Source organism: Peromyscus maniculatus, chromosome 22 (assembly GCF_049852395.1).
Source record: "Peromyscus maniculatus bairdii isolate BWxNUB_F1_BW_parent chromosome 22, HU_Pman_BW_mat_3.1, whole genome shotgun sequence".
Classification (NCBI taxonomy): Eukaryota; Metazoa; Chordata; class Mammalia; order Rodentia; family Cricetidae; genus Peromyscus; species Peromyscus maniculatus.
The window spans coordinates 37,624,356-37,637,092 of record NC_134873.1 but is presented as its reverse complement, the minus strand read 5'-3'; the positions used below and the strand labels follow the sequence as shown (position 1 = coordinate 37,637,092).

The window sequence follows — 12,737 nt, the reverse complement described above, 5'->3', positions numbered from 1 at the left end:
AGCCAGCCCCAGGTTGTTCATATGCACACTTGACCACGTGTGGGGTTCCTGGACAATTCAGGATAGTGGGTAGGGCATTCAGAGGGGTATCTGGACACACAGTAGAATCGTAGGCATCTCTAAGTCTTGCAACCTGGCTTCCTTCCTCTCAACTGTGTGACTTTCCAACTTTCAAGTGGGCTTTGAACTCATTTTCTCCTATGGACTCAGATCCAAATGCCTGAGGCCTATGTCAAGGTACTGTGACCCTGGGAGCCTACCCAGACTATTAGCCCTGGTTTCCCTAGTGTTTTCCTTATTTTTCTAGTTTCCTTGTTCTTTGGATAAGCAGAAGCCTCTATGTACACTGGCAACAAGATATCTGTTTTCCTAGGGTGCTTAATTCCACTGAAGTGTCAAAACTGAAATGCAGTGGCCATTCTCAGAGTCAGAGTGCTGTGGGAGAGCATATGGGGACATATCTTTCCCCAACCCCAGGCTCTCCCAAAAGTACTGGCCCTCAACAGTGGTATGTGAAGAGCCTGTACTACCTTCAGAGCCAGGCTGCAGGCTGAGGGCTGGGTCAGAATGTGCCTGTTTTGGACCTCTGGGAAGAACACTGGCTCTTTACTCAGGTAGGACAGATATGATCTCTAGGGACCCTCAGATCCTCTGTGATCATGACTGGAGGTCATGAGGAATGGGACATCTTTAAGGTCTGCAAAGGGCAATCATACACCACACATTTATTTTCACTGAGCAAGTCTCATGTCTGTCTGCCTGCCTGCCTTGCTTCTGGGCCTAAGTATTTTCCAGGATGGCCTCTATCAGAAGGAGCCATTAGAGATCAAAGACAGTCCAAGGCCCACTTGTGACAAACTTGTGAGCCTCTTGTGCTTCTTTCAGTGGCTATTGTAAACCCAACAGAATGACATCACTTTGTGATGCATTCAGGTTGTTTCCTCACACACAGTACTGTACAGAGTTGTATGGCAGCAGCCAGGAGCCTGGAACAGAACTATTCTGACAAAGGCTGTGGGGTCCAGAAGCCAGCACATTTGTTCTGTGGTGAACAGAACTGAGAACCAAGGCCAGTGAGACATACTTCACAGGTGTGTGCAGAAGATGCACAGACAAGGCCTACACCCAGTGTGAGGTCACTGAGGGAGAGACTTGAGGAAAGCTCCATAGCAAAGTGGTCCTCTGCTGTCTACCACCACATGAGACTGAGTTACACGGAGAATTTTAGATCACAGAGAAAACAAACCACACTCTGATGAGTAGTTCAGAGATACAGCAGCTGAAGACCAGCTGCAGGGCTGACACCAGCCAACTTAGCAGAGGCCAAGCGAGAGAGGACAGAGCCAAACACCAGGTAATTTCTCATTAGCGATCTTGTCTGAGCATATGACTTCTCTTTCATATTCCAGCACCTCTTTCTCTTCTTCCTCCCCAATAAAGCTGCTGAGCCCAACTGGTGACCACAGGGGTCAGGTTCTTTACAGGCTTCCCATCTGAACCCTCTTCCTTCTGCCCCTGTATTTTCTGTGCTAGAATGTTCCCTTCCTATTACCCAATGGCATCCTCTCTTTCTCCTGGGCCATCTCACAACCACCCAGTGGTAGCTTACATCCACCTTATTTCCCCCGTGCCTTGTTCCATGAGTCTTAGTCTCCTCTTTCTCATTCTTTACCAAGAGTATATTTGGTTTCTATGTTTCCCTTGGTCCAGAGTGTGCTCAGCTCACTTTTGTAGCTCTCTGTTTGAGTTCCTGTGTAAGCTGTTAACGTTTATATACAGTGGGTGAGAACTGAGTTGGACTGGATGAAATGTGATGTGCTTAAGTTGTTGAATTGAGACTCAGTCTGAGAGTGCTCAGCTGGGTGCCCAACACTCCTAGAGCCCCATTACCTGTGCTACAATGAGTCCAGCTGAATTGGAATAAAGTGCATATTGTCCTTGGTCATTCTGCTGGCCCAGAGAGGTGTCTGGGCAGGCACTTAGGACCTTTGACTCAAGTTTATTATAGGGCCAGAGACCTAGGGACTGAATTTTTTGTATGTAGCTGCACACACAGGAACACGTGGGGCTCACAAAAGCCGTCTTGGTTGTACCAACTTGACAAGAAACGCTGCTCAACTGTATTACCAAATCACGGGCTCACCCTCTCAGTTAAGTGGTACCTTTGTCTCTCAAATTGAATTCTTACAGTGGACAGTGAACTGAACACACTGGATATTTAACAACCGTGGTCCTAGGTTAGCGAAGACACTGTGTTTTGGAAGGAGTTTAAGTGTCACTGGGCTTCACATGTTGACATTTAATACCTGCTATGAAGAGTGATGAAGGTGGCTGGGTGGTGGTGGCACACACCTTTAATCCCAGCACTCAGGAGGCAGAGCCAGGTGGATCTCTGTGAGTTCGAGGCCAGCCTGGTCTACAGAGCGAGATCCAGGACAGGTACCAAAACTACACAGAGAAACCCTGTCTCAAAAACACCAAAAAGAAAAAAGAAAAAAGAAAAAAAGAAAAAGAGTGATGAAAGTGAAAACTTAATCCAAATACTGATATTAGCGATGGAGCCTGTGTGGGTGATTAGTATGAGGTAAGGTTCTCAGGGTAGATGCATAATTAGATGATAGGAGCCTAGTACTTTTGTAGGAGGAAAAGAGACTGTAATATAGTGCATGAGCGCATGCGAGCACATACACACACACACTGTCCCTCACCATGTGATAGGCCATACCATCTGGGGATTCCAGCAGTAAGAAGACTATCTCCAGATGTGGCCATTGACCTTGGATCTCCAGAACCATGAGTGAAGACGGGCCTGCTTCCTTCACACCATGAACCTTTACAGCACTGCACACACCAACAACAGGAATGGACTAATATGGGTGGCAGGGGAGGTCTTCTTTGACAGGTCAACTATTTGAGACACTGAAATGCCCAGATGGACCTCCTCTTTACTTTCTAGGATTTACTCTCTAGTTCTTTGCCAAAGTTAGGTTTGGGCTCTTCCTGAGCAGGACTCCAGTCACCTAAGTAGAACCACAACCCTGGGCACTGGCTGTGACTTTCTCTATTCCTGGTTCCAGTGTGATCCTGTCAGAAGCGACTTCAACCTTAACCTGTCTCTGTTTTACCTCTGTGTTAATGTATAGCCCAAGAATATGAAGCAACCTTGGGAAAAAGTGCTTCATCCAGGATCTGAGTGGACATGCATGACATGTGTGTCCATGGTGACACCTGCCACAGTGAGTACCAAAGTGATTGTCACGAAGGGCTGGGAAGGCTCCTCTGTTAGTAGATACTCATCTAAGTGCTACAACAAGCTCTCTCCTCAACTTCCCAGTTGGCCACAAGACCCTGGGAACTCACATATAAATGCAATGTCAGCTTCCTCCCAGCCCACAAGCTAAGAGACGTAAGCAAGAAGCAATGCTTCTCAGAAACCTTAGGAGCTTCCACCATCACTGTGGATGATGCAAAACGACTAGTAACACTAGGGCCTAAACCACCTGGAGAGAAAACCCATGTCTTTCCTACAGCAGGTGATACTCTGGGAATGGCTATTCAGAAATGGATTTGGCTGAGCACAGAAGCACACATAGGTAGGTGGACAACATATGGCCTTTCTGTTACCAAAAATATGCCATGCAATGATTCTGCAGAAGGCAAAGTTACCCACCAGGGGAAAAATCTGAGGAAAAATGGGAAAACACAGAAACAACACCTCTCCCAGGAGGTGCCTTCAGCCCTCCTCTAAGCAACAGCACAGATTACAGAGGCTTCTTGTTAAAGCTAGAAGTGAGGCTCCATGCTAGACCTAGAATTGAGGCTGAACTGCTAATACTAGAATCGAGGCATCATCACAGGATTAGAACTCGGGTTTGACATTGGTACAGGGGTTGTAACTCTGTAAGAAGTAGAATTAAAAGTTTGACATTAGAGCTGGAACTGGGGCCAGGCAGGGATACTGGCATATGTCTGTAAGCTCAATGCTCTGAAAGTTGATGCAGGAGGACTTCAGGAGTTCTAGGCCAGCTTAGGCACACAGGGACACTCTTTCTCAGTGCAGCAGGAGCAGCAGTGACAGAGGAACAAGAAGCAGGGCTCCACGCTGGAGCTAGAATTGCGGCTTCACAAACTGTTACCTGAGTTCTGAGTTTGATCATGTCAGCCTCCATTTGGGAATTGGACTCATTAAGCTCCTTTATCTCTTCATCTAACTGCTTGATTTCTTCATCATTTTCTATACCTGTAATGGCAAAATCATCATGTTAGTGCCCGAAAACATTGCAGCAGAAATACATTGTTTTCTCTGTTCCTTTTCCATTTGGACTTGAATTTTCTTGGGAAATATATCATTGAATTTATAAAGAGTCACAGTGTGTATGTCTTTCTTTCCCCACCCCAGCCTGCCTTGTGATCAAGGCACTTAGAGAAAGTGAAACCCTTCTAGAAAGAACCTGGGTAAGATAGGTTCTGTACTGATAGGTAAGAGCTCCAGCTGAATGTCCAAAGCCTTAGGATTTGGTCCTTTGACTCTGGGCAGAAGTTGCTTTGCTAACCCTTAGTTCATCTAGCTATACTCATTACTTTTTGCACTTAGCATCCTAGCATGCTCATTTTTGGTTCTGTCATCCTGGGCACACCACGCTTCCATAATGAGTCCTAAGAGAATCTGACCCCAGACATGTTCAGAAGTTGGGAAGGGTGTGAACCTGACTATCTCAGGCTGAGTAGTCCAAGCCAGCAACCGCCAATGTACAAGAGCCTAGGTGTCTCCTTAGGCCAGCCCTGGCAAATGCAGGCCCATGACTAACTGCCTGTGTTTACAAAGGGTATTTTCAACATCTGATTTGCTGTGTTCTGTTGCTGACAACTTTGCACCGTCAATATCAATATGACAGGGATTCTCTTGTTTGGGACTATGTGGTTTTACATGGTTGAGGACACAGAAAGTACAGAAGAATTACAGATGGCATTATCCTCAAATATGACAGTCCTGGGCTTGTGGGTATCATTGGTCACCTGCCCCTCCTGCAGACCAATGGGTAAGTATGCACTAGGCCAGGCCTTGCAGAGTCTGTTTTTAAGCTTTGCAGGCATAAGGGCCCAGAACGGAGGTCAGAGACACTCCAAAACACTGTGAAGCCTGGTTGAAAAGAGGTAGTATTTGGCCAAGAGTCCCAGCATAGAAGAGAGACAGACAGGTTTATGGTTGTTAAGTCTTAGGGGTTGCTTTTAGTGAGTAGAAAAAACAAAACACAAATGTTTTACTGTAAGACAGAGGGTAAAAAAACAGGGCTGCTGACAGAGGGCTGCAAGTCTGAGGCTGAGAGCTGGCTGCCCATGCTGTCTGGATAGGGCTGTCCAGTGTGAGCGGTCCCTCCTCTAGGACATGTTTGTCCCCGAGCTTCTTCATTTTCTTCTCCTTTGAACTGATCCTTGTCTGATGGCTACCTCCTTTACTAATGTGTGGGCACAGACCTAGAGTAACCTACTAAGAGGTGTTTGCCTTAGCACCAGAACTAGTCTGTAAGATGCAGTGCTAAGTGTCTTGTCAATGCCTGCTGCCTGGCTGGAGTTCAGTGCCTATCTTCTTTCTAGCAAAGAACTTGGGTTTCTTAGTGAGCAAGAGAGTGGTGGACACTGCCTGCAAGTGTCTCAATGCAAGCTCTTTGTGCTGGTTATTTGGTGCTCCAAAGAGAGAGCATGCAGGTAGACCCTAAGCCTTCTGGGAAGCAGAAACTCTAGTTGACCTCCATTTCCATGTCCTTTGTGTTGGGCAGAATGGACACTGGCTCACAGCACCTCAAGTCCCAAAGCTTGCACCACACATACAAGTATGTCTCTGGAGAATGATGGGCCACGTGTTAGTATTTATACCTGTCACTGGCAGAGAAAGTTTCTGTAGGCAGATGCACTGTACTACTTTTAGGACATCAAATAATATGAGATGACAGACAGAAAGGGGATGATTTGAGCCTATGTACCTGTACACTGCAACTGGCCTTCAGCTGGTGTTAGAGAAGACAGAAATTGACCAGAGTTATAACTTAGGGTCTAGGATCTGAACTGGGATGCCATTGTGGATCTACCAGTCTGATGTGAGGATCTCTCAGCCCTGGATACTGTATTTATAGTGAATCCAGAGTTAGAATTATCATGCAAAAGGGGCCTGGGATTCTACCTTTCTGGCTTCAGGGTAACTGCTTCTGAGTGCTGACTTTATAGGTGGAACTTCTTGGTGAGGACATCCCCACCACTTTGCAAATCTTAATCACAGGTTACTGGAACCAGCTCAGATGAGTGCTGAGCCAAGGGTTTCTTACTGGAACCAGCCTGGGTGAGTGCTGAGTCCTGGGTCTCTTACTGGAACCAGCTTGGGTGAGTCCTGAGTCCTGGGTCTCTTACTGGAACCAGCTCAGATTGAGTGCTGAGCCCTGGGTCTCTTATTGGAACCAGCCTTGATGAGTGCTGAGCCAAGGGTTTCATATTGGAACCAGCTCAGATGAGTGCTGAGTTCTGGGTCTCTTATTGGAACCAGCCTTGATGAGTGCTGAGCCAAGGGTTTCATATTGGAACCAGCTCAGATGAGTGCTGAGTTCTGGGTCTCTTACTCAAAGCAGCCTTGGTGAGTGCTGAGCCAAGGGTTTCTTACTGGAACCAGCTTGGGTGAGTGCTGAGTCCTGGGTCTCTTATTGGAATCAGCTTGGGTGAGTGCTGAGCCCTGGGTCTCTTACTGGAACCAGCTTGGGTGAGTGCTGAGCCCTGGGTCTCTTACTGGAACCAGCCTGGGTGAGTGCTGAGCCCTGGGTCTCTTACTGGAACCAGCTTGGGTGAGTGCTGAGCCCTGGGTCTCTTATTGGAATCAGCTTGGGTGAGTGCTAAGCCCTGGGTCTCTTACTGGAATCAGCTTGGGCAAGTCCTGAGCCAAGGGTGTCTTACTGGAACCAGCTTGGGTGAGTGCTGAGCCCTTGGTCTCTTACTGGAATTAGCTTGGGTGAGTGCTGAGCCCTGGGTCTCTTACTGGAACCAGTTTGGGTGAGGGCTGAGCCTTGGGTTTCATGGAGACTTAGGAGGTTCTGTCAGTCTCTGACATCCTGGTTTCTTCTCTGTTTTTATTTATTTATTGTTTATGTGTGGTGTCGTATGTGTATAAGGTGTGTATATATGAATGGAGGCCCATGTTCTGTTTTGGATGTCTTTACTTGGTTGGTCTCTTTCTCTCTCTTAAAGACAGAATCAATGACTGAATTAGAAGCTCACTGATTGGGCTATATTAGTGAGGCAATGAGCTTCAGGGATTTGCCTCTTTTCCTCACAGCTCTAGGGTTATAGGAGCATGCTGTCATCACTGACTTTTCTCATGGGTCCTAGGAAGCCAAATATAAGACCTCAAGCTTGAACAGTAGGGACTGCTGGTAACTATTGATCTTTTCCCCCAGCCCTGTTCTATGTGTTTTTGAATAAAGACTCTAGTCCATGGGTCAAAACCAAATACACATCCTGAAGCACCTTAATGTTCCCTGAAGGAGGCATCCCCATATAATCATTTCTTCTGCAAGGGACATCATGGCTTCATGCTTTCAGAGACACTAGTCAGTGTTTCATCTCTATGCCTAGGGACCTGTTCCCACAAGAAAATCACCAAAAAAAAAACATCAACAAAAAAACATGTAGCTACCACCACAAGAAGAAACTCATTTACAGTATGAGACCTGAGACAACAGGGCAGAGCATTCCTTCATCTTGGCTGGGATTGACATTGGCACTTAGCTGCTGCTGCTCTTCATGCTTAGCTATAGATAACTCCAAAAGTGCCCCAGCAAATGAATTTTAGCTAGTGGCTGAACTATGTTTATGGGATCCAAAAGTCATGAGGGGTGCGTCTAGGATCTGTGAGCTAGTGTGGCTTAGATGTTACTTACAAAATCCTCCCAAGGTCTCTGATTTTCCTTGGTAAAATTTTGTATACACATACAAACTAGTCACCAGCAACAGGGTTTCTTGAAGGGGGTGGACTTTGCAGATGAATTCAAGACAATCAGTTATTGAACATGCTGAGAAAGAGGAGAGGGCAGAAGGAGGCTGCTGTCCTTGTTTTGTGTCCTTAGTGCTCCAATGCTGCTCCTAGGTTACAGGCTTAGGAATGGAGGCCAGAGGGAAAAAGAAGGAAAGGTGTGCCATGATTGTTGGTGAGAAAGTTGACCCAGCGTTGGAGATCCTGGGATATGGGATATAGGTGGAGTCTAACGATCTTCTGTTGTCTCAGAACAGTGGAATAAGTCGCTGATGCTGAGCTGGCATGCAGTGACATCCCACCTCTCTAACCAGCAGGAATGCTGGGGACCCCAGGGTGTGGTTACCATTGCTGGCTCGCTGCTTAATAGTCAACATCTGTTCTCCAGACAGCTTTGCTTTTTTCATTGCTGATGTGGCTCTTGGACATCCTGACAAGCTGTTGGTAAGACAAGAGATGGCTGTTAGCACGCTCCTCATGGTGTAGCTCACAAAGCTTTTGCAGCTTCTATGGGGGGAATTATATTTCTTAAAACCTTGCTTCTTATGAACAGCATCAAACTTACACAACCAGATTCAACCCAATCTCAAACACATAAAAACAAAATAGTGTAAGAATGTTCCACCCAGCTTTGCTTACCATGACCCATAGCAAGCCCCCTTCACCTCATTCTCCCACAGACTGTTTGGGAAGAAAGCAGGCATAAAGTCAAACACAATACCAAGGTTTCTGGAACCAGACTTGTTATCCAGCCAACTGTATAGTCTGGTTTTCAGGTGGCCCTGCTGTGACAGTTCTTCTGCATTATCACTATTACTAGATTTGGAATTGCCTGGGAGCAGCACCTCTGTTGTGAAAGTCCTTCAAAGGAAGGCATTTCCAGAGCATTTTAACCAAGGAGGGAGAGCCATCCCAAATGTTGGTAATACCATTCCATATACCAGGATTCTAGACTGAATAGAAAGGGTTTTAAAAGAAGGAAACAAGCTGAATGCATCCTTTTCCCCTTCTCTCTGCACCCTGATGTACACAGATGTGAGCAATTTCTCACCCCCACAGCCTTCAGCAGCTTCTGCCATCATCCTTCCGTGCCATAATGGGACCTCAGGGCCACGAGTCACAGTAAATCCTTCCTCCCACCAGTTGCTTTTGGTCACAGTAATAAATACATGGCTCTCTGCTGGTTCTTTAATACCACACCTAGTCCAATTCCACCCTGGCTCTCCAATGCCTCTCTGATGGAAATGTGTGATGGGACTTTTGCACAGGGGCTCTCCTGGCTGAATGTCTGCTGGAACCAGCATGTCCTTTATACAGAGCTCTTTTCCATGGATGGAATATGGGGGTTTCCTCATGCCCACCAAAGCACAGGCTCTTCCCCGGCAGTGAAGAAGGGAAAGGAGGACCCCATCAGGCAGTCACAGGCCTATTCATATCACCTATTCACGATTCCTCCAGGGGCCCCATATCCTGCACCATGTATAGACTCCAGTGCAATTCTGAAGTTTGACAGCAGCAGGGTACTGAAACGGAAGTTTCCCAGGGTCTTGATAAAATCACCTTTGACTGTGGACTTCAGGCTTGTATTATAAACGAAGAAGCGCAGTGGATGACTTGTGAAGCCTACCCCAAAAGTAAAACCTTCCCAGGTTGGCATGGGTATGGTGGCACATTCCTATGAGGTGGCACATCTACTTGGGAAGTGGATGCAGAATGATTAGGAATTCAAAAACAGTCTCAGTTACAAGAGGAGTTCAAGGCCAGCCAAGGCTAGATGAGACCTCCTCAGAAAACAAAACAAAGCACACTTCTCCATCCCTGGAAGTGAACTCAGACTAAGTCTGCTGCCCAGAGTTCTCCCTCTAGGGAGTCTGTCTGCAGGTACCAGGAGACTGCTTTTGGCATGTTTTGCTCCTGAAAAGCCAGCCTCATACAGCCTTAGCTGCTGCTTGCTGATTCACAGGGAATAGACACAGTTCTATTTCCTTTGCCCCTTTGTGTGCTTTGATAAATGCAATACAAAGTGATCTGTACAAGCAAGTGTATCACTGTAATTTAATAGATAATTAGATGGAAAAAGTTGTGTGGTCAATACACAGTGCTGGGGCAGGAAGACAAGACCAGAGGGCATCATGGGTATATGTAGAAGAGCAGAAAGGAGTCACCAGTGTGCAGAACCTTAAGCTGACAATGTGGACACTTAGGAAACACTGGTCTTAAGGATCTGAAGAGATGAGCTTGTACAAACTCAAGGTGAAACGCTTGCTTGTACAAACATGAGATATTGGATGAGGCCACTACCATGAGACACCACAACTGCTTTACAGTCGGATTTCTCTGTACAATTAGAAGGGCCTCACTTCTAATAAATCTCCCTGATGGGAATGGGGAATGGGAAATAACAGAAGTCTTCTATAGCTGGTCTCTACAGCAGCTGCTTGCTCACAGTTATATTATCAGCATCATTTCTGTACATAATCATAAGTGCTGAGCTCAGATATGACCAGCTCTGCTGGGGTGGGTATTGTTTACAGCTTTGCTTGCAACACACTTGTAATGCCTGGGGTATGCCACTGTGATGGGTATGGTACCCCAGGGACAAAAGGCCTCAGTCACAGCGTGATCTGTAGGTCTCTGTCAGCCACTGGCTAGGATGCATCAAGGGCATGTGTTGTGTAGACCTGTGCTGGCTCACTTGTGAAAGGAGAATAAGGTCAGATTAGAATCGGGCATAATGTCTAAGAACCACAGTAACTTCTGCACATTGCTGCACCAGCCTGTGCTAGTCAGTTCCTGAAATCAGAGCTTCTGGTCTCATGTTTTTCAAAGAGGGGTATAACTGGACCCATCCTCAGTTCCAGGGCAGGTTGGGCATGGGCATGAAGGCCTTTAAAGCTTCCTGTAGATATTCCCAGGACTGTGGCTATGGACAAAGACAGCACCTTGCCCAAGTTGCAGGCTGGCCCAGTCCCACAGAGCATGAATCTCCCAAATTACAGCAGTTACTGTCTTCTGCCAAGCAGGATTCTGGCCATTCTTGCAGCAGAAGTTTCTAGAAGTTGGACAGAGAGCTTCAGAGTGTGGAGTTCTGGGTTCCAGAGGCCTGCCTCCTTTCCTTACTGTGTACCCAGGCTGACACCCGAGAATGCATCCTAAGCCACCTGTCATTTTTCACTGTCACCGTGCCTGGGGCCCATGTATGTCCCTTAGTGGAGCTGCAGGGCTGAATCCAACACACCACACACATCCTGTGTAATGGTCCTGGGACTTCAGCTCATCTCTTCAGATCCTTAAGACCAGTGTTTCCTAAGTGTCCACATAGTCAGCTTAAGGTTCTGCACACTGGTGACTCCTTTCTGCTCTTCTACATATACCCATGGTGCCCTCTGGTCTTGTTTTCCTGCCCCAGCACTGTGTATTGACCACACAACTTTTTCCATCTAATTATCTATTAAATAGGACCACACACTTCCACCCAGGTCATGTTGCCTCTCCTAATTTGGGGACACCTGCAGCCTTCAGGGATCATATTCTCAGACATCATACCTGTTCATCTCAGGCCGTTCCTAGACAAAGAGCATAGCACACCAGGAATTCCAGGAGTGCTTTGTAGCCTTCAGTAACATTGCACATAGTCAATGATGGAGGGATGACATTTTCCCCACTCAGCATTCAGCTTTCATGGGACAGGATGTGGGTTCTACTGATGGGAATGTCTCTAGTTTCTTCTGTTTCCTTTACAATGATGATTATAGAACCCCTTTCCAGCGAGCTCCCAGGCTGACATGAATTGCTTATGACACAGTTGTTAAGTGCCGCCCAGTGGCTCTGCTCTATCAGCAGCTAGCTCAAGGTCTCCTGAAGTAGAGCCTCAGACTTAACTCAAGGCAACGCTCCTTTCTTTAGAGTCCTCAGTAGAAAGCCAGATGGATTCTGGGCCAGTCTAGCTCTCGGGTATTTACTGCCCAGAATCCCCATATTTTCCTTTTTACATTTGTAAGAGGAAATAAAGGACAAACAAACAAAAAATGACATCTCACATCGAACTGGACATAAAGGCTAGAAATAGCAATCTTATGTTGCTTTTCTGTCTTCAGTGAATAAATCTCCCTGATGGGAATGGTAAATACGAGTGTTTCATAAGGATGAGGCCTGGGTAGGAGTTTGGGAAACTGTGTCAGGAAACAAAGGCTGGCCCAAAGAATGTTGCATCTTGCTCAAATATCTCATTCAGTTCCTGCCATTCCAATCCATGAGTATATTTCCCCACAAGTCAAATTTGGAAGTGAGCCCTGAGCTTCCTGGCTCAGACCTCTGGGTTGTGTCTGATTCCTTGCAGACATACTGCCATCTGCTGGTCACTCACGCAGTCTCCTCTTTGCATGGCTGACTCTGGGATGGTTGAGGGTACTCTACACACCTACCTGCCCCAGGTAGAAACACATAGCCAGCCTCCTGCCACAGAAAGCAAGATACAAGTGAAGGAGCTCAGTCTGTTGTGGAAACTCTTTTTAACAAAGGCAGGTGGCTTCTGAGCTTAGACTTGCAGTTTCAGTGCTGAGAAATTCTGGGAAACTCATAGTTAATGCCCATTTCCCTTATTCTTACTTGCCTGGGGTCCTAGAAATCTGGCACCAGTCATCATTGCAGGACCCAGCAAGAGTTTTTGTGGCTTCTCAAGGAGGAGAAAAGGTTCCCAGTATTTATCAGGACATTGGTTTCCTGG

The 12,737-nt window shown here is 46.6% G+C and overlaps 1 protein-coding gene across 18 annotated transcripts in view; it reads right to left on the bottom strand.

The window, feature by feature from the left end:
- Myt1l (myelin transcription factor 1 like) overlaps nt 1–12,737 on the bottom strand; it is a 409,971-nt gene that overhangs the window by 5,803 nt on the left and 391,431 nt on the right. For 10 of the 18 annotated variants that reach the window (XM_076559626.1, XM_076559627.1, XM_006989787.4 and 7 more), the window contains 2 exons: nt 8,358–8,449; nt 4,137–4,240 (listed from right to left, as the gene is read on the bottom strand). In XM_076559626.1, the coding sequence (XP_076415741.1) occupies nt 4,137–4,240; nt 8,358–8,449 (196 nt within the window). Of the gene's footprint in view, nt 1–4,130; nt 4,241–8,357; nt 8,450–12,737 lie in introns of all 18 variants that reach the window. The other 8 variants (XM_016008078.3, XM_042267405.2, XM_016008071.3 and 5 more) reach the window with 1 other exon arrangement.